Genomic DNA, 21,939 nt, shown 5'->3' with positions numbered 1-21,939 from the left:
CTGTGTCGTCTTGGTGGAAAGTGCAAGAGGAAGCTTGTTGTCTCTGGACCCTCCATCTCATACTTGTAGTCGCCTTTGACACGACCACAATTGGTTGTCGCCGTTCCTTCTCAACCGGGAAAAAGCCTACTATTGCTTGGTCTTTGCAGCGAGAGGTGAGTAACCTTCCACCCCAACAGTCTGATAACTCTAGGTTTCATTTCATCCACCAACCTCTTTCTCATCTCTCTATGCTTTAGGGGGGATCTTTTTGTTAATCTTGAGACTTAGCTTCAAAAAATGTAATTTGTCTTAAAAATTAACAAATCCCTAGCCATTGTTTAAAGGCGGCATTTTAATTTAAATGTCTTCTTTGGACAGTACAAATTGATTGTAAAAGCCCTCTCAATTTCCACTATAGCTGATCATTAAGTTTTCATAAATGGAACCAAAAGGGAATTAATTTCACTCCATAAGGCATTTGGCTACCCTAGGCATGAATTGGACGGTTCAGATCATCATGCTATGCCTTATGGCTATTCTCTAATAATAGAACCAACATTGGTTATGATGTCTCCAATTGAGCTATGGGTACTAAAATGTCCAGGAAGTTGAATTCCTTAGTCTGACCTTTGGCTTTTATCATAAACTATGGAGCTTAGTGGTTTTGGTGATCATATTTGAACCATATCCGAGGCCTAAATGATTTTTACTAGTTGATATCTTCTAAAATAAAATCCTTATTGGAATTTGATGCTACATAGGGTGTTCGACGGAATTCCTTAAAGAAGTTGATCCTTCCTTAGACTTGGGTATTAACTGAGCTAGTGGTTACACCTGCATCAATCTTGACCTTGCAAAGTAATTATTGGAGATTGCGCTTAAGGTAGGTGATCCTACCCTATGTCAGTGTATTACGTATATTTACATATATTTAGATTTGTTGCAAGCTTTTATTACAGTTCATTTTATGGAACTTGTTTTGAAAAGGTTTCTCACTGATATCTTTTAGCATGTCATACTAAATGGTTGAATTGTCATTATCCATGAAATGTTTTTAGTCTTAACATGCTTCCTTATTTATACAAAAAAGAGTTTTGTGACTAACATGTTTTTGGAAACTCAAATTCATGAAACACTATTGAAAAGCATTCTATATATGATATGGTTTCAATGGTTTGGAACGGGGGAGCCTCCAATGGTTTGAAACGTCTTCAAATTTTATGGCACGGTATTGAAAATATTAAATTGCTTTTCTCTATATTTGTATACAGTCTTTGTATGGAATGGATTCCGCCAGTAAGGTTGATCTCTGGTGGGGATCTAGTGCCCAACCTGCCAGTGGGTGAGTACACTGGACGTGATCACGTAGACCGGTCGAGTTTATTTGCCCGTAAGGTTGATCTCAGGCGGCCAGTAGGGAGTCCTCTGGCTATTGATATTGTGACATTGCGCGCTTTAGGACCTGTGAGTCCTGCGAACGAGTGTTCGCCTTGGGTTACGCTACTTGCCAATAAGGTTGGAAATTGGCCACAGAGAAGACTGTTAAGTATTTGATTTCCAAGTGGAAAAATGCAAAACCAAGTGTTTGAAAATATATATTCTTTGTCATTGATTTCAAAGTGGAAAACTGCATAACCGAGTAGTTGGAACTGTTTTTGTAAAAACATGTATTTTTCTTATATAGCTTATGTAGAAATGATTTTCTTGATTCTTATCAATTTCTGCATTGCCTAAATTTTATGGCATGTTACATCTTTTCCGCACCAGCATGTTTTCGTTTTCCTATTAGCTGACCACCGATGAAGTGGTTCCTGCCTATACATGCCCATACCATTTGCATGCCATATGTAACTTAGACATGAGCATGCATTTTGATGTCATTTGCTTGACTGAAAACCTTGACACCTAGATATGTTCATAAAAATAGTAGTCCATAGATGCATGAGACATAGAAATATATTTAGAGTAGAGATGTTATATTGATGCAGTGGCATATCCAAGTGGCACCGTAGGTTAATGCCATTTGTCATCCATGTGGCACATCTATGTGGTTCTAAGCATTTAATAAGAGTTCTACTTCTTGTATTTTTTTTTCCACAACCCTAAGTATTGCGATCGTCGATCCGAACGGTATCATATATGATGCATGATCATTTTTGCTCTTTGAAATATTTGAGCAGCCTGGAGTACAAATGGGGACAAACCATCCAAACGATTTTGCCTCTCACTATTCCAATAACCAGTTTCTGACCTAGCAAAAATAAGACTGAAATAAAACATAAGATAAATTAGGAAAATACTAAAGGAGTCACTTATATGCTCCTTTCTAAGAGGCACTCATTGGACCTTACTTCTATGTTTATATGATCAAATCCGTTGATCCAACATGTCTTGTTTGGGGTTGTGGTACGAAAGGCTACACCATTGATTTTTGTTGTTCTTTTATCTTATGCATGGGATGTTCCCGGTTTGGTTGGCATGAACGTGAAGGAAGCTAGTGGAAAGGAAAACCATTTTCAAGTTTTCATCATTTTCCTTCGGGTAGGTAGGTTAGGCCAGGTAACACTTTCAAGATGGAAAGACCATTCCAGCTGTAAAGGGAAAACATCAATTTTTTGTCTTAAAATTTGTCATCTAAAAACCTCAGATGTGTCTTTCCTTTTTGTTTATGGTAACTTACCGACTTCTCCAAAAGCTTAAGCTGTTGGAGAAAGGCGTTATTTATCTTTTATACTTTAAAACTCTTTATTTATCTTTTATTCTTTAACACTCCCCCACACTTGTGGCCCACTTGGCAAACACGCACATATGGTCCCACTTTGGGCTGACTATCACATGTGGATTTTTGCTATCCGGGAGGTTTGAACTCGAGACCTTTGGCTTTGATACCATGTTAACTTACCGACTTCTCCAAAAGCTTAAGCTGCTGGAGAAAGGCATTATTTATCATTTATAAGTTAACAGTTTGAAAAGAAATGTTGGGATACATTCACACATGCGTAGTCCATTTTTTTTAGTGCTACACATGCGTGGTCCATTGGTTTTTGGAATTAGTATATAATTTGTTACTATATCTGTGTGGGTGAGTGTGTGCGCACGTATGTCCAATTGGTTTTCTATTATTGGACCCTCCATCTTGGCCTCACTATTAGATTATTAATTAATATCCATGTGTTATTAGTATTACTACTATATACCAAAAATACTGTTCGAATAAATCTGTTGGCAGCTCTAATATTTGTTGAACCAAACACTAGTTATATGAAAGAAGACTTTTCGGGGAAAGCGATCTTTGTATGTGGAAAGGCATTTACATCCAACTAAACACGCATTTATAGTGGGAACAAGTAGGGTGGCAACTCGGGTTGGGCGGGTCGGGTTTCGGAAAACCCACGATTCCCAAACCCGGCCCTACCCATGATAAATCTCGGGTCGGGTCGGGTTGAGTCGGGTTTTTTCACGTTGACGCAATTTTTTAAGGAAAATTCTTGTTTGGCAAGGCAACTCAATTCATAGAAGCAGAAATTACACTCACATTACACTTGAATCAAACAATGATGTAATTACACTCACATTACACTTGAATCAAACAATGCTATAAACAAACAATGTTGTAATTACAATCAAACAACGCTGAATCAAACACTTGAATCAACTCAACTCATAGAAGCAGAAATTACACTCACACACAATAAGAGTGGGTGCGTGGGTTTTCACTTTTAACTTTTAACTAACAATAGAAAAAAATGTACATACTATAACTTATGTAACTCGGGTCGGGTCGGGTCGGGCCCCTTCAAACCCGGCTCGACCCGAGATTCATGCGGGCTTTTGAATGCCCAACCCGGCTCGACCCGAAACCCATGAAACCTGAACCCAACCCAGGCTATTTTCGGGTCGGGTCGATGCGGGTCGGGTAAAACCCGGCTCGAGTTGCAGCCTTAGGAACAAGACCATACATGTCATCTCATGATAATCTACATGATCAACCTTCTTGATTTCACATACATGCCCTTTTTGGTAGAACCCACAAATTGCCTTTTATCATTAATGTTAAAAGTTACTTCTTGCGGTAGTTGTGGATAAATTAATGTTCTTTTCTCGAAGAAGTATTGCTGTATACTTCTGATCTGTAATTTTTTAGGAAGCATTGTCTTCGTGTTAATTTAGATTGCTGCTTCTCACTAATGTCATTGCCTACTCAGGTCAATCTAGTGAAGAACAAGTTTGGATATGATGAGGCTTTCAACTATAAAGAAGAGCCTCACTTGAATGCGGCTTTGAAAAGGTCTGTACATATTTTCATATGTGATTCTTAAACATTATCCTCTCTTAAACAATTTCAGTTTTGATACTACAGAAAACAACAGCTTAGTCTTGTTTTCTATGAAGACCACTTACACCCATCTCTTGCATGTTTATTCCATTTGCTTGCTTGATAAAAGTGCAAGGTCACTACTTTCAGGTATTTCCCCAAAGGCATTGACATCTACTTTGAGAATGTGGGTGGCCCGATGCTCGATGCAGTTCTCTTGAACATGAGAATCAAAGGCCGCATTGCGGTGTGTGGGATGATCTCTCAATACAACCTTGAAAAACCTGATGGTGTGCAAAACTTGTTCTGCCTCGTTTCAAAGCGCATTCGAATGGAATTCAATGTATTAGATTACTACCACTTGTACCCCAAGTTCTTGGAGTTGACCCATCAGTATATCAAGGAAGGGAAGATTTTTTATGTTGAAGATACTGTCGAGGGCCTCGAACAAGCACCTGCAGCTCTAATAGGACTCTTCACCGGAAGCAAGGTCGGGAAACAGGTTGTTGTAGTAGCGCGTGAGTGATTTGGACGGCTCAGATCCTTCATTCTTGTGATGTGGAGATCTATATATTGTTTTGTAGTGAAGGTGGTCTACATGATTGTCTATTCAAATAATGGCATATGAAATCTCAGTCTGATGAGCATAAGCATTTAGTGGTGTTTATATGTTTGTGCCCCCAAGGCCAACTTTTTTTTGTCCCTTGTGTTTTAGATTTGGGATTTGCTATGCAATTTTGCGGAAAGCCATTTCACAGTTCACTTTTGTGGTGAATTAAGTGAATTGTTAGAGATTGTGTTCGTGTGTTTTTTGTTCAAAACATCGTGTTTGGAAAATATTTTTCAAAAGTGTTTTGAAAAAAGAAAAACTTTTCTTTGAAAAAGTTAATTTTTGCAAAGGAATGTAGAAGTGTAATGCGAAAAATAGTCCCACATCGGATGTGGCAAAGGAAAGAGATAGTTTATATAGTTTGACCAACATCTTTTATTTTCTTTATTGCACAATGGGTTAGCCATAGGTGGAACCACAAGACGGTCCATCGCACCGCGTGCGCGACGTGGGTGCTAGTGACGCTTTTTGGCACACTTTGCACTTCGCACTTACGCATCCACAATCTAACAATCGGAATTCAATATGGAAAGGTGTCATGTAGAGGTGCTTTTCACATAGAAAAGTAACCAGAGGCTCTATAAATAGAGTAGAATTCTGTCATTTCAAGATTGAAAATGAATCGGCAACTTTGTAGTGCTATTCAACTTGGCTCCTCAACTTTGAGGAGGAAACTCCTGCGAAATTCAATGTGGGCGAGTAAGATTCTTCCACGTTGAGGACTCTTTAACGGAAAAAATACTCAACTTTCATGAGGACGATAGTACCCCTAAGCCCTCTAACGCAGCCACACTTTTAGGCAAAAAAAAAAACTTAACTTTCATGAGGACAATAGTACCCCTGAACCCTTTAACGCAGCCTGCACTTTAGTCGGAAAAAACTTAACTATCAGGAGGACGATAATACCCCTTGCCTTATTATTGTTCATCCAAAATAGACTTTTACACAGTTTGCGCAAGTGAGTTTTGAAAAGGGTAATGATATATTTACCCCCTTTTCTTCCTTGGGCCAGTCCACTCCAATGTATCTATGACTACCCTTTTACACTGCAAGAGGATGGCCTAAGACAAAAAGGCGCAAATTTATGAATTCTCGTTTTTCTTTTGTAAATCACAATGTGCATGTTTGGCCACCAATAAATTTTTTTTAACAATGAATTCTTGTTTTTTCTTTTCTAAATCACAGTAATTTTAAGGAATTTTTCTTTTACCTAGAAAGCTTTTACAAGGAACAAATTTTCACTAAATTTTGTTTCTCAGATTTGGCTTGCGTTCAACAATTTCCTTGAATCTTAAATCCTACTAATTGGTAGCAGGTTTGTCTGCCCTGAATTTTTGTTTCCTTCCTAATCACACAGTACATAGAAGAAAATAATGAAAACCATTAGAGGCCTTTTCTTTCAATTCTTCACTCTTGTGATTAAATTACCACGACCACATTATATTTGAAATAACAAATATAATGATATGGATAAGGAAATAATTCAGCGCAATCATGTTTTATTAATTGTACTAACTCGTCTTGCCTTTTTATGGAGAGGGCTGCCAAAGGTTATTACAGTTCCCATAAAGCTCTGACAAGCCAATTTAAAAAGAAACACAAACTGAGTTTATGCAATTATTAAAACATGGTCGTGCCTTTATCATTTCCCTATGGATATCAAAAGGCGAACTTCAATAATAAAGGAAAATGATTTGAAGAAACAACATAAAATCGTCAATGGATTTAATGCCAATAGATGTAAACAAAGATTTCTAATGCAGTTAAATGGTCTTCAAGATCAATGTCACCTTCACTAACTCATTCTATCCATATTGATAAGAAGGTTTATCAGCTGTGAATTATACCAACAGACTGAAACCGCCTATGACAATTGTTTTTCTTCTAAACTAATCAAGACAAAAGAAAATTCAATTTTCAAACATACACAATGCAAAAGTATACTCCAAAGTCAATAAACAATATATCCTCAAAATAAGCCCACGCACCAAGATTGAATACATGCTATTTGATATACTGCAAGGACAAAATCCAAATAACTTTCATGTCATTATAGAAATTTCAACATCTAGGACGTTAAATAGAAGATGATAAAACGAACGTGAATTGTAAATATGTACCAAAAAAAGATTCTTCAACGACCAAAATGAATCTTCAGCCACTCGCATCTTATTAAGCATCAAGAACAAGTTTGCTTTGTTCTCATTATCGCATAAAAAGTCTAAGAGCCTTTCTTCAAAATCCTTTGCAATTGACTGATATCCTTTAACTAGTATCTTACCTTCAATAATATTCGGCTCTAATGGGGTATGAAAACAGCAGCCCATTAGCTATCGACACGTGGCCCGAGGATGGCCCACCGCAGACCCCGCGTCAGCAGGGGTAGTTTGGTAATTACAGCAGAGTAGGTGAGCTCGAACCTATAGCTGGCCGACACCTGTCCTGGAGTAATAACTCCCCAACTACCCCAGTTTTCCCTCTATAAAAGGGTTTCCAAAGCTCATAAAAAGGGTAATAACTTCTCACCCACCACTCTTAAACTCGCTCTGCACTCCTGCTCATACTGACTTGAGTGTCGAAGGGCCTGTCCGGAGTAACACTCCGGGTTGGTCTTCTGACCTCGTTTGCTCTTTACGCAGGACTCAGCTACTCAGCTCCCTCACCTCGGTCTCTCGGGTCCTCTAGCTCGGCTCTTACGTCACTATCATATCTGTTACCGATTTTAAGCCTAACAGGCTCTTTCATATATGGCATTCAATTCCAAAACTGTTGTCCTTTCTCTTCACTTTGCGCGTACAACATTTCCAACAAAATATTAAAACAATGAAATGGATATAACAAAGATTTAACAATAGTCAAATATATCATCTACCTGAAGTAATTGAGAGAAAGGCATATTGGCTGGCCAACTAGTTGTGCTAGCAAAACTTTGATGTTAAAATGACATTGCCATATAAGAAGCACAATATAATTCTTTAGTAACATACGAAGAAAATGGACAATTATGTAAGAGTGTCTTACTTGAGTGAACTGATTATTCTGCCTATTGAACCCAGTAAAGGTTGAAACATCAAAGTATTGAATTCTTTGACTAGCAACATGGTGACTGAACGTTTATGTGCACGTGCGGATAAGTTTTCATAATCTGCTGCAAATGATGCAATCTCACGAAAATTGCGACACAAATGGCCATAACGCTTTCCCATGGACTCTTTAGGATTTTCATGTATCTCAATTCTATGATAATCCGCGATACTCCTAGATTTTACATCTCGTCGTCCATCTTTTCAATATATACTGAGGTGGGATCATTTTCATATTCTTCTTGTCCAGAACTTTCAATTAATGAGAACATAGAATGATGCAGCCCACACCCATGAGGTTGACAAGTTTGAAGCCCAGATGAACCATCCTAAGCAAGTGAGAAGGTCAGCTCGCATCCAAGCCCAACACAAGGCCCATGTCCAACTTGAATCCATTAAGCATAAAGACCACCATGGACACGCTGATCGAGCTGGAGTCCCACATTAATGAGTCTGACCACTTTTTGGAGTCCGTTTTTGGACCTCTAAATGGACGAATCAGAGCAAATGCTTAACTAGGAAGTTGTAGGTCTTTGAATTATCTTTCCAACAGATATTTATGGTCCTAATTTGGCTCAGTGGTTGAAGCGTTATGGCTATTTTGGTAGACTGTGTTTGCTAGCTTTGACTAGTTAATGTGTTTAGAGTTCCTAAACTATTAATGATGTATGTGAGTCCCTAAACTAGTTAGTGGACTAGTTTGAACGAATTTTCTCATGTATTTCTCTATTTAAAGAGTATCAAACATATGTAATGGAGTTAGTTGAATATTTGAATGAAAATTTGCTTAGTGCATTTTCTCTTGAACCTTGAAGAGTTCTTCCTTGAAACCTAGAAGAGTTTCACTCCTTCCTTGAAGAGTAGGAGCTTTCCCCTGTTGTTTGCATCCTTGAAGAGTTGCAACCATCAATCTAGAAGAATTGATGTTACCTATCTTCCTTGGCAACCTAGAAGAGTAGCCATTAAAGTTATCTTTCTCTATTTTGCCCCGCTCTATTTTCAGAAACCTGTCCATTCGCATTCATCCACTTCCATCACCATTTCAAGCCCTTTCCAGTATTTTTCTGAACAAACTTTTGTCAGTAAAGTTGTAGATCTTTGAGTCCTTAAAATTTTGGCTTTTGAATCAAGTCATTCCGACCTATATCGAGGGAGATACGCTTATTTTACCGAACTTGCACAAATCTGTTTTTCTTGAATCCAAATTCTTGAGCATTTGAGTGTGTGTCTGTCACTCTCCCGATCCTTAGTCCAAGAAGCCTGGGAGAGGCTTGCATCAGTTTGGTATCAGAGCTTTGGAGGAGAGGACAATGCCTCCAAGACAAGCCTGACGTCGAGGTGGTAGAACTATCCCCTTGAATGAAGTACACACACTTGCTGAAAACTTGCAGCAGCATATGCAACAACAAATCAATGATTTGACTCGAGAAGTTGACCGTCTTCGTGCTGAAGCACACAATCCTCCACCCCATTCCAGATCCGGAAGAACCAATGGTGATTCTTCCTCTTCAGAAAGTGTTCAATCATTGCGACAAGGTAGGCGCCCTCAACCCCACAGACAAGGTGTTCGTGAACCGGATTGGGAAAAGGAAATCAAGAGAGACATTCCAGAATTTCTAGGAACTGATTCCCCTGATGAAATCATTGATTGGTTAACACTTGTGAATGAAGTTTTTGATCATAGAAATGTCCCGGAAGAGCGTCGTGTTGGCATCATTGCCATGCGATTCCGAGGCAAGGCCATAGCTTGGTGGAGACGTGAGAAGCAAACCCGCCACTCCGCCGGTAATGATCCTATCACTCGATGGAGAAAGATGGAGGACAAGATCCGTAAGTATTTCCTTCCCAAAGGTTATAAGAGGGATTTGTACCAACGGTACCAAAATTTGAGGCAAGGTACATGATCGGTGGAACAATACACCAATGAATTCAATGAGTTGGTAATTCGCAACAATATTCAAGATCCGGAGGAGATGCTCGTGAACAAGTATTTGGGAGGCCTTCAACTTCATATCCAAGACACCCTTGATGTTCTTGACATCTGGGATTTGGGAGATGCACACCAAAGAGCTCTCAAGGTGGAGCGTTCGTGCTCTCGAAAGCAACAATCCACATCCTTCACAAATCGAGCAGTTCAAGGTGCGGTTGGCACCAACAAAGTCGGAAACACAAGTGCACACACCAATAGCATCAACAAAGCCTCTGCCCCACCCAAGGGTTCTAATCAACCCCCTCCTACCGGTCAAAGCTCTACAACCGGTATGCGTTGTTATTCATGTGGTGAGATAGGACATCGTGCTAGCAATTGTCGGAAGCGATAAGCGGGTAAAGCATTACTTGTGGAAAATGAATCTGATGATCCAGGTGAGGAAGACACTGCTATTGACCCAAAGGATGATGAGAGTAACTTGGAGGATGAGCAAGTGCTTAATGCCGATACCTGTGAGTTCCTTATGATGCGGAAAATTTTTCTAACTCCAAAACAAGAAGCTGGAAATCGTTGGTTGCGCAACAACATTTTCCACTCGGCATGCACCGTTTCTGGAAAGGTATGTCGATTAGTCATTGATTCCGGATGTTGTGAAAATGTAATTTCTGGGGCGGCGGCAAGCAAGCTGAAATTGGAGTTGAAAGAACATCCAACCCCTTACAAGATGTCTTGGTTAAAGCGAGGTATGGAGGTAACCGTTTCCAAACGTTGTCTTGTCAATCTTTCTATTGCTTCCATCTACTTTGACAAGATATAGTGTGATGTTATACCTATGGATTGTAGTCATATCATCCTTGGCCGTCCATGGCAATTTGATAAGAAAACAATCCATGACGGGTATCGCAACACTTACTCTTTTGACTATCGAGGAAAGAAGATTACTTTAGCACCTAGTAAAGAGCCAATTCAAACTCCTTTGGTTGAAAACTCCCCATCCTCTAATTTTCTTGTGATGAAAGATGTAAAGAGTGCTATGGAAGGGGTTAGTGTTATATACATCTTACTTAACAAGTCCGATATTGGAGATGTGGTTGCACCAATCATTCCGAACCAAGTCAAGCCTTTTTTGGAAGAATTTAAAGATATATTTCCATTAGACCTTCCCTCTGGCCTTCCCCCCATGAGAGACATTCAGCACCAAATTGACTTGCTGCCCTGTGCATCTTTACCCAACCTAGCTCACTATCGGATGAGTCCAGTGGAGCATGAAGAACTACAACGGCAAATCATGGAACTATTGAACAAAGGTTTCATAAGGGAGAGCCTCAGCCCATGTGCCGTTCCAGCCCTTTTGGTGCCGAAGAAAAATGGCACTTGGAGAATGTGTGTTGATAGTAGAGCCATCAACAAAATCACCATCAAATACCGCTTTCCGATCCCTCGTCTTGATGATCTCTTGGACCAACTTTCCGGTGCCACCATCTTCTCAAAGTTAGACTTAAAGAGTGGATATCATCAAATCCGAATCAAGCCCGGAGATGAATGGAAGACGGCGTTCAAGACCAAAGATGGACTATTTGAGTGGCTAGTCATGCCATTTGGATTGTCTAATGCACCTTCCACCTTCATGAGGTTCATGACACAGGTTCTAAAGCCGTATCTTGGACGTTTTGTGGTTGTTTATTTTGATGATATTTTGATTTTTAGTAAGACTACTAATGAGCACTTGCAGCACCTTCAAGATGTGTTACGCTTGCTAAGGCAAGCACGCTTATTTGCATCCCCTGAAAAGTGTTACTTCATGGTGCCACAAATCCTATTCCTTGGATTTAACATTTCAAGAGAAGGGATTTCAGTTGATAATGCCAAGATCAAGGTGATCCAAGAATGGCCAACCCCAATAAACCTACATGAAGTTTGAAGTTTTCATGGCCTAGCTTCCTTCTACCGACGATTCATTGCACACTTCAGTTCTATTGCTGCCCCACTCACTTCTTGTATGAAGAAAGGTGTTTTTGAGTGGACTATTGAAGCCCAAAGAAGCTTTGAACAACTCAAGGAAAAGTTATGTACAGCCCTGGTCCTTGCGCTTCCCAACTTCGATCTCATTTTTGAGGTTCATTGTGATGCATCCGGAACCGGCATAGGAGGAATTCTAAGTCAAGGAGGACGTCCCATTGCATTCTTCAGTGAGAAGTTGAATGGTGCCAAACTCAAATATAGTACCTATGATTTGGAGTTTTATGCCTTGTTTCGCACACTTGAGCATTGGAGGCAATACCTAATCCATAGAGAATTTATTTTGTACACTGACCATGAAGCATTGAAGTACATTTCAGGTCAACAAAAGCTAAATTCTCGGCGTGCAAAATGGGCGGAATATCTTCAAGATTTCACCTTCAACATCAAGCACAAGGCGGGTGTACAAAATCAGGTTGCCGATGCTCTCAGCCGAAAGAAAAACTTGCTCAATACCATGCGCACTACTGTGCTCGGCTTTGACTCATTCCAACAGCTATACATGGAGGATGAATACTTCTCCAAACTCATATCATATGCTCAAGATGAGAAGCTTGCTGATTTCACCTTATGTGATGGTTTTCTCTTCAAAGGAAATCGCTTATGTGTACCGGATTGCTCTCTTCGGCAAAAGGTGATTGGTGAGATACATAATGAAGGTCATTTCGGTCGTGACAAAACTCTCCAACTTGTTTCAGCAAAGTACTTTTGGCCACATCAGAAACAGGATGTACATCGATATGTTATGAGATGCTGAAATTGCCAAATTGGTAAGGGACAAACTACAAATGCCGGTCTCTATTTGCCTTTGCCTATACCACATGCACCATGGGAGGATATATCCATGGATTTTGTCCTTGGATTGCCACGGACACACCGAGGAATGGATTCCATATTTGTGGTCGTTGATAGATTTTCCAAAATGGCACATTTCATACCTTGCCGAAAGACTATGGATGCCTCACGCATTGCTAGCTTATTTTTCAAAGAAATCTTCAGAATGCATGGAGTACCAAATACCATCACTTCAGACCGAGACACGAAGTTCCTTAGTCACTTTTGGCGTCAATTATGGAAGAGTATTGGGACCACACTGCAGTATAGCACTGTGTTCCACCCTCAAACTGATGGGCAAACCGAAGTTGTAAACCGATCATTGGGAAATTTGTTGAGAACCTTGATTGATGACAATCCCCGTTCTTGGGAAGACCGCCTATCACTTGGAGAATTTGCTTATAACAGTTCGGTGAACCATTCTACAGGTTGCAGCCCTTTCTTGGTTATCTATGGGCGACAACCCAAGTCAGCACTAGATCTTGCACCTATTCCATTTGCTGAAAAGCCCATTGCCCAAGTTGAAGATTTTGTATCTCAAATGAAGCTTATACATGAAGATGTTCATCGTAAGCTGGAAAGTAAATCTAAGACCTATAAGAAGGCTATTGATAAGAGGCGTCGTGAAGTCATATTTGAACCCGGAGATTTTGTTTGGGCTTACTTGCCACCAGAACGTCACCCCGTTGGAAGCTACAACAAGCTTAGTGATAGAAAGCTTGGTCCACTTGAAGTACTTGAACGCATCAATCCCAATGCGTATCGTCTCAAGCTTCCTTCCCATATGAAGATACATGATGTGTTTAACGTCCGCCATTTGACTCCTTATATGGGAGATTCCACTGATGATGATACCTCGAATTCAGAGATGAATTCTTTCAAACAATGGGGGAATGATGCAGCCCACACCCATGAGGTTGACAAGTTTGAAGCCCAGATGAACCATCCTAAGCAAGTGAGAAGGTCAGCCCGCATCCAAGCCCAACACAAGGCCCATGTCCAACTTGAATCCATTAAGCATAAAGACCACCATGGACACGCTGATCGAGCTGGAGTCTCGCATTAATGAGTCTGACCACTTTTTGGAGTCCGTTTTTGGACCTCCAAATGGACGAATCAGAGCAAATGCTTAACTAGGAAGTTGTAGGTCTTTGAATTATCTTTCCAACAGATATTCATGGTCCTAATTTGGCTCAGTGGTTGAAGCGTTATGGCTATTTTGGTAGACTGTGTTTGCTAGCTTTGACTAGTTAATGTGTTTAGAGTTCCTAAACTATTAATGATGTATGTGAGTCCCTAAACTAGTTAGTGGACTAGTTTGAACGAATTTTCTCATGTATTTCTCTATTTAAAGAGTATCAAACATATGTAATGGAGTTAGTTGAATATTTGAATGAAAATTTGCTTAGTGCATTTTCTCTTGAACCTTGAAGAGTTCTTCCTTGAAACCTAGAAGAGTTTCACTCCTTCCTTGAAGAGTAGGAGCTTTCCCCTGTTGTTTGCATCCTTGAAGAGTTGCAACCATCAATCTAGAAGAATTAATGTTACCTATCTTCCTTGGCAACCTAGAAGAGTAGCCATTGAAGTTATCTTTCTCTATTTTGCCCCGCTCTATTTCCAGAAACATGTCCATTAGCATTCATCCACTTCCATCACCATTTCAAGCCCTTTCCAGTATTTTTCTGAACAAACGTTTGTCAGCAAAGTTGTAGATCTTTGAGTCCTTAAAATTTTGGCTTTTGAATCAAGTCATTCCGACCTATATCGAGGGAGATACGCTCATTTTACCGAACTTGCGCAAATCTCTTTTTCTTGAATCCGAATTCTTGAGCATTTGAGTGTGTGTCTGTCACTCTCCCGATCCTTAGTCCAAGAAGCCTGGAAAAGGCTTGCATCATAGAATCCCAGCAAAAGTAAATTTCATGAAACTACACACAAGTGAATTTGTCGACCTATCAAACTTAACCACATGCTTCGTAGATTTACCTACATGAGATACTTCGTACTCAGATGTAGTCCCAAACTTACCAACTTTATTATATTGTAATCAAGTATATGTGTTTACTCTTTTTGAAATAATTTAAATACTTTTGTGGTGTAAACTTCTGCTCCATGCCTTAAAATCTCTGCACCAACGAATAATATAGGAGTGGTCTGCTTCATCTTGAAATTGGTAGTTAATTCTTCATATCTTATATTTGTTAAAACCCTTTCATAATGTTCAAAGAATTGTAGAAGATCGTGCTTAGGCTTAAGATATTTTTTTAACACATTGTTCATACTTTCACTTCGTTGTGTGCTTTTTATATCCGCAGTAAAAGTATGTCGCTCATACACCAAAGCTCATTTTCCCTCTATTTGAACATTGCCTTTAACTACTTATTATCCATAAGATTGTACTTCTTAAGCATATTATTCCATGCTGAAAGCCACTCATCTTCATCCTCATGATCATATATATATGAAATTACTTAGATCACGCACAAATTTGTTTGATCTATGAACCGCGTGGCTTAATTTCTTTGCGGCATTTTGGTAAATGTGTCACGCACAAAGTCGATGACATGTTTGAGGGAACACCTCAAATATTGCTCTGGCCATTGCAGCATACTGATCTATTAGAATTGTCTTCGGATGCTTTCCAGACATCTCACCTAGGAAAGTCTCAAACAACCACTTAAATGAATCTATGATTTCATCATAAAGCAAAGCTGCACAAAATATCACTGTTTGCTTATGATGATTAATATCAATGAATGGTGCAAACGGCCGACCATAATCATTTGTTCGATAAGTTGTGTCAAAACATACAACATCTCCAAAAAGACAAATATAACTCATTGATCGTGCATCAGCCCAAACAATGTTCATAATCATATCATCTTCATCAAGTTGTGTTGAATAAAAGTATGATGAGTTCAATAATTGCATTTTTTTGAAAATATTGTAATATAGCTCCAGCATTTTCCTTTTCCATTACTATCTTCTGTTTTCTATGTATATAATTTCGATAATCCACATACGAAAATCCAAGGTGTTCACACCCTCCAATTTCTCTACTCAACATTTCTACTGTTGCTTTAATTGGGATTCCGGACTTATTTGCATCATTTGCTTCTGCTTTTTGAACCCCAGTTATACCCCGATTGATTCTTACCATATGTTTCATTGGTGTTCTAACTAATTCATGATTATGCTTTGAATCAAATGACATTATTCGATATTTACCACTTTTTTTAAGTAGGCAAGTCATGTGTGCCTTACAACCAACTCTTGAAACCTGCTGACGACACAAAACCTTTTCACACCGTTTGTCCAATTTTTTATATCCTTCCTTTGAACAAACAAAACATCTCTTCACAAATCCATTTTTGGCTTTATGCACAACTTGTTTTCTAACATTAAAACCAATTTTCCCACCATAATTACTATATAATTTGAACGCACTCTCATCATAACTAAATTCCATCCCAATTTGTGGTTCTTCAATTATCTTCACTACAAGAAAAATGAGTTTCACCGTCGGTGTATATACCAAAAAATGTCGGTATATGATGCACCGACGGTTTCATGGACTGTTGCCAATTCAACCGTGCCTAAAGGTATTTACCGACGCTTTCTAACAAACGTCGGTGTATATATTTCTACCGACGTTTATTAACGTCGCAAATTGTTTTTTCCTAATGCCGGAAATGGCAACTACACCGATGCTTTATGGTTTATGGTTTGAACCTCCGACGGTTTAGTAACCGTCGTTAATATTACCGATGGTCATAACCGTCGCTAAATGTGAGTCCGTCACTATACAGCGACGTTCACATGACCATCGGTGAATCTTGGTTTTTTTTTTTTTTTTTTTAAATCACTGATTGTTTAATTCTCCCTAAATTTCGGTACATTTACACTACAACACATGTGTTAATCTGGTGTACACCTGTTTACATTTGAATGCAAACAACCACATAAATATATCCACATCCACAACTTGTTTGGATACACAACCATTACATTATGCATAACCTGTTGACAAGTACAAGTAACTACATCCACAAATTTTATTAATAGAACCTGTATACACACCTATTAACTGCTTCTGTGAAGAGGATGAGTTCATCAAGTGTCCCATAAACATCGAAAATGTCATCAATTATGTAAACGAGCGATATGGGTTTTTTCTTACTCACCTATTGACTGCTTCTGTGAAGAGGATGAGTTCATCAAGTGTCCCATAAACATCAAAAATGTCACCAATTATGTAAACGAGCGATATGGGTTTTGTGAGGTCGACTCTGTACTTTGAGAATTGAGGGTGTGAGAGCATTGCCATGGGCCACAAGAACCATTTCACTGGTTGGTCTCTAACAAAACATAATTCCTTCGACAAACCCAGGTCTTTCCACCACCTGATTTGGAAGGAGAAGTCATTAAGTTAGAAAGTCTGATATTAGTCTGAAGTAAAATTCAATTGGAAACAGAATTGCTTACTTTAGAATGGTTCTAAGCTCTCCTTGGTGCAACGACTGAACGATGATGAAATCCAATTTTGCTAGTTCTTGTAAGACTCCTGTCCTCCCATTGTCTCCTTGGTAGTTTTTGAGGTAGTAGTTGGCATTGAACCTTGGCAATGTCTGTGAAAAGGATGCTCCAAGGTATGTCTTACTAGGTCCGCGAGGTCCGGTTCCATAACTGTCAACGAAGCCTTAAGGTGCTTGGAGGTGAAGTCATAAGCGTCATCAAGTATATCCTCGCCATCTATTTTGAGGTGTGAAGCTTCATATAAACCCATCATTCCCCTTATGGCTTTACCTACGTATTGGCCAAATGTCCCCTCCTCGTCTTTGAAGTTCTTAAACACATCTGTTCCATGCAGAGTAGTCAGTAGGAGATCTAGTTGAGACTAATTGGTATGATGAATGATCAAATTACGAAGATGCAAATGTTCAAATTAGGAAACATAGGGACAAATGGAATGAGGTAAAAATAAATAAAAATTAGGCAAGGCAAGCCTATTAAGGCTTTATTTTAAAGACTTTTATTTCCCCACTATTGCAAGTGGCCACATGAAAATAAAGTCCAACACCGAACTAGTATGCCCCCACTTAGTTGGAACTGAAAGGGACAAGGAAGAATACAAATCCAAAATCCTAGAGTCCTAGACGCTACTAAGAGATTGTTTTTAAATGAGACACTAAAGCCTTCTTTTATAGGAAGTAAAAGGATATGAAGGCACACCTTCACAGAAAGATATACTTTCATTTAAAATAAGTATTTTTTAAATATAAAAAAAGCACCCTTTCATAAATTAAGTTTCTTTTGAATCAAAAGACTTTTACCCATTTTTTATATTTTAAAAATAATGCCATTTTGAAAATATCCAACTGATCTCTCATCTTTAACTATAATTTTAGTGATATATTGATATGTCAATAGAAGTACCCACCTGCGGATACATAGTACCCATGTTGGCGCAACAATCGGAAGCAAAGCGGAACTTCGTACAAGCTACGATGTGTAAAACCAGTACTAACATCAAGACTCCAATGATGGAAATCTAGAATGGCTTCGATCTCTTCCTGGAAGTGGTAATTGATGCCCAAGCGTTGCAGAGAATCGATCATAATCATACCCTCCAACGTGTTACCCGCTTCGCGTAGCATAAGCCGTACTTCCTTCACTTTCTCCATTTGTTTGATGCGCAGGCCATCCTATTTGAGTGACAATGTTAGTGAAAACAGAACAGAATATTAAATCTTTTGATCATCAAACATGGAAGAGGAAGAGTAAGGACAATAAAACCAAAAATAAAATTAACTGTATTATCTCATTTTCCTGGATGTTTCTCTACTGCCATTGCAAGGAGAAGGGGGGTCAGCTATAGGGATCACAGAATCTATGACATTTTCCTTTTGAGTAAACTTGATACCATCTTCAACCTTAGATTTTTTTATAGGCCTCCAAACTTTTTTAATTCTTTCGCCCACTGGATAAGAAGGATGATGAGAACACTCCTCAAAGGAATGACTAAAATCCTTGCAAAAAGAACAGGCCCTTGGCTTCCATTCATAAACTATGCTTTGGAGTTCTTCTCCCTTGGAGGTTTTGAGATTTATAGAGTCGGGCAGCTGCTGCCCAGCCTTTACTTGAATGGAAATCCTTGCAAAATTGAGTCTCGTTGCCTCGGCGGTGTGAGTGTCCATGTATAGCGGGGTTCCTATCAAGCTTGCAATCCTACTTAAGCAATGATGGTTCCAAAACTTCAAATGAAGGCCAGGAAGACGAATCCAAACAGGAATTATGATTATGATTCACAAGAGCTTGAGGAGTGGCATCTTCAGGATTGTCACCATGAACAACAATAGAAACAGCATGAGGAAGGATTTGAGCAGGATCATCAATAGCAGCCATCGTAAGAAACTGTGATTGAGCTGAACTGAACTGTGCTTTGGAAACTGATCCAAACAGATCTTGGCCGAAAACAGAAGATGCAAGCAAAAAAACGAACTAAAATGGCAGTAAACTGATCTAAAACCAGGGACAAATTAGTTGGACAAAGAAGGAAAACAGAGAAGAAGCTAACCCAAACCCTCCATGCTGTTCACGTGAAGGGCATGGGCCCTCTTATGCTTGGTTGACTTTTGGGACACCATTTTCTTTGCAGGTCTGATTCTTTCCATCCATGACTTTTGATTCTAGGTGCTGTAATAGGAGGGTCATTTGAAGATCCAAAAATCTTAGGAGGAAAGAGGTTGGACGGCTTCATATGCACCTCTGATACTTTTCTAAACATTCCTGAAGGAAAATGAAAGGAGGTGCTCTGCTTTGCTTTCCTAAAAAAAAATCTTTTAGCTTGGCAATTTACACACAATGCCATTGTCCTAGTGGGTTAAATCATACCCTCAACTTATGACCCAAACCCCTACAATAGACTGCTCTCCTCTTAACCTCTTTTGTTCATAAACTAAAGTGTAGCCTAGGAAATCTCAAATTCATTCCAAGTTGTACAGCCAAAATGAAATAAAACAAGGTCCAAAGTTTTGTGAGTGCTCATGACATTGAATTGGCAGTACCATGAATATCACTTAATGTGTAGTCCCAATGTCGCAAATAGGAATGGTTTGGTAACTCATAACCACCAAGTACCCAATGAAAATCACAATGCTAAGGATTTAACAAGTATACACAGCGTAAACCTGTAAATGGGTTGACCTATAGTTCTAAACAAAAATCATTTTGTTGACACAAAATACTCTGCAACACAATGAAAACATGATGAAGATCATTCAGTGGGCAGACCCAATGAATTGAGCAAGTCTCAACAGGCCTGGCAATAGCTTCAATGCCCACATGATCACGTTCCTAGAGTCACCTTCCACCATAAGTTTGCCAAACAAAGATTGTTGTCCAGTCATGGCTATTCGAGTCAATAATGGGCATTGTGGGTACAGGAACCCAAAAATAAAACCAGGTGCAAGGAAGAGTTAAGAATGTTTTCATCTTATGCCTTACATGCTCTGCCATAATGCAGGGATAAAAGGGTGAAAAATGAGGCCTTCTCTCTCTTCTCCTTTAAATACTTCAAGTTTCACAAGGCATAAAAACAAGGGATTCACTTATTATGCAGCTTCTACTTATACAACTGATTTTGAATTCTGTAAAGAAGATATCCCCTCTGAACTCCATCATTTCTTATATAGCTTCTACTTGAGTTTCTTTGACCATTGTGCTAATAATTGCAAACATCCTCAAAAAGGGACTCCCTGACTCCCAAGTATTTAATCAATCAACAACCTGATTCAATCAACAACCTGATCCTTTTAAAAATATCGAGGAGCCAAAAAAGGACCAAAAAAAAAAAAAAAAACAAGTGATCTTCTACGGAAATAAGATGAAATAGCATCTACAGATCCTATTTGGATTGTTATTCCAATCCCTCCAGAACAAGTAATTGCTCAAAATTTCATCAATGCCACTATGTTTCCCCCATCTCTCTGGTTCCAATTGACCTATTAACACATTTAAGAATAAAAAAGATGTCTTTTTAAGGCTTAACAGTATCATGACTTATAAGAAATCTGAGACATACTGCAGCTAGAGAATTCAAAACTCATCTGAGACGGCAATGCTCCGACGTGTTTATAAGGCATGGCATCAATAAATTTATCTAAATAGGGTACATGAAACAATTCAAATTACTCAGGTGCAGAGGGTAATGTCATCAGCTTGGATTAGAAATTTAAAATTTTAAACAGTGAACTTTGAAACCCTAATCGGCAATCGCCATCATCTTCAAGCGGAAAAAAGGAAATACAGATACCAATCAACAGATGGAACGCCCGCAATCAAATTAAAAGGGGAAAAAAGAGTATCGATTAGTATTTAAAATGCCATAATTGTGAAATTAAGATCAGATGGTTCTGACTAAGAAACAATAAAAAATTCAACAGCAGATATCGTATGAAAGGGTGGAGGAGCCACCGTTAACTCCAAAAGCAATAAAAGTTAACGATTTCTGTTATAGGGGAGGAAAATATCCATCAGAAGGGGGAAAATATCGCTGCCCTAAAAAAAATGCTTGCCTTTCTTCTACTTGTTCTTCTTCTTCTTCTTACTCTTCTTTTCTAATGGGGTTTTTTTGCAGGAAATAGGGATCGACAAAATAGGGAACGATTTCTAGAGGGTTTCTATTTAGAAGGGAAAAGATGGGTTTTTATCGAGGATAAGCTGATACGTTTTACAAGGCTTAAGGGTTTGGAAAACTAGGGCGACAAGATTGGTTTTCAAGAGGATTTTTAGCTTATACGATTAAGAAAGCGGGGGCATGGAAAAGTAGGGAGCGCTCTTCATCCCCAATTCAACGACGTTCCGAAAACAAATGCCGCTTGTTGTTCCAGTCACCGACGCGCACTGACCGTTGCTTAATATAAACAAAGATTATCCAATTAATCCCCAGCGTTTTATTTAGAAACGTAGGTAAATACTTACTTTTAGTGACGTTAATAAAACGTCTGTAAATAAATACGCCCAAATTTTTGGGCGGGATTAGTTACTTGCGTGGGATAATCGCTTTACCGTCGCTCTACTTTATGACCTTGGGTGTAAATACAAAATTAGGGACGGTTTTTTGGAACGATGGTACTGGAACGTCGGAAATTATCATATTTCTTGT

At 39.0% G+C, this 21,939-nt stretch overlaps 2 protein-coding genes and 1 pseudogene across 4 annotated transcripts; 1 reads left to right on the top strand and 2 right to left on the bottom strand.

The window, feature by feature from the left end:
* The first annotated feature begins 4,169 nt into the window (after positions 1-4,169).
* Positions 4,170-4,823, top strand: LOC143858844 (2-alkenal reductase (NADP(+)-dependent)-like). Its single transcript, XM_077369553.1, has 2 exons — positions 4,170-4,270; positions 4,448-4,823. Exons 1-2 carry the CDS (start codon positions 4,170-4,172, stop codon positions 4,821-4,823), a joined length of 477 nt encoding a protein of 158 aa, XP_077225668.1.
* A 10,011-nt stretch (positions 4,824-14,834) lies between these two features.
* LOC143858842 (protein FAR1-RELATED SEQUENCE 5-like) lies at positions 14,835-15,987 on the bottom strand (annotated as a pseudogene).
* Positions 15,988-16,724: 737 nt separating this feature from the next.
* On the bottom strand, positions 16,725-21,708 carry LOC143858664 ((3S,6E)-nerolidol synthase 2, chloroplastic/mitochondrial-like). Of its 3 annotated transcripts, none has more exons than XM_077369366.1 (4): positions 21,350-21,708; positions 18,214-18,478; positions 17,259-17,630; positions 16,725-17,176 (listed from the first exon to the last, which is right to left on the bottom strand). In XM_077369366.1, the coding sequence occupies exons 2-3, from the start codon at positions 18,455-18,457 to the stop codon at positions 17,320-17,322; spliced, it is 555 nt and encodes a 184-aa protein (XP_077225481.1). In that variant the 5' UTR covers positions 18,458-18,478; positions 21,350-21,708; the 3' UTR covers positions 16,725-17,176; positions 17,259-17,319. The 3 variants fall into 3 exon arrangements, with proteins under 3 accessions (XP_077225481.1, XP_077225483.1, XP_077225482.1); XM_077369368.1 differs by lacking the exon at positions 21,350-21,708 and adding an exon at positions 18,586-20,742; XM_077369367.1 differs by lacking the exon at positions 21,350-21,708 and adding an exon at positions 19,351-20,741.
* Positions 21,709-21,939: the final 231 nt, after the last annotated feature.

Source organism: Tasmannia lanceolata, unplaced genomic scaffold (assembly GCF_043159265.1).
Source record: "Tasmannia lanceolata isolate RefF3 unplaced genomic scaffold, GAP_Taslan_0.1 ptg000026l, whole genome shotgun sequence".
NCBI lineage: Eukaryota > Viridiplantae > Streptophyta > Magnoliopsida > Canellales > Winteraceae > Tasmannia > Tasmannia lanceolata.
The sequence above is the reverse complement of the archived record's forward strand: the minus strand, read 5'-3'. Positions and strand labels throughout refer to the sequence as shown.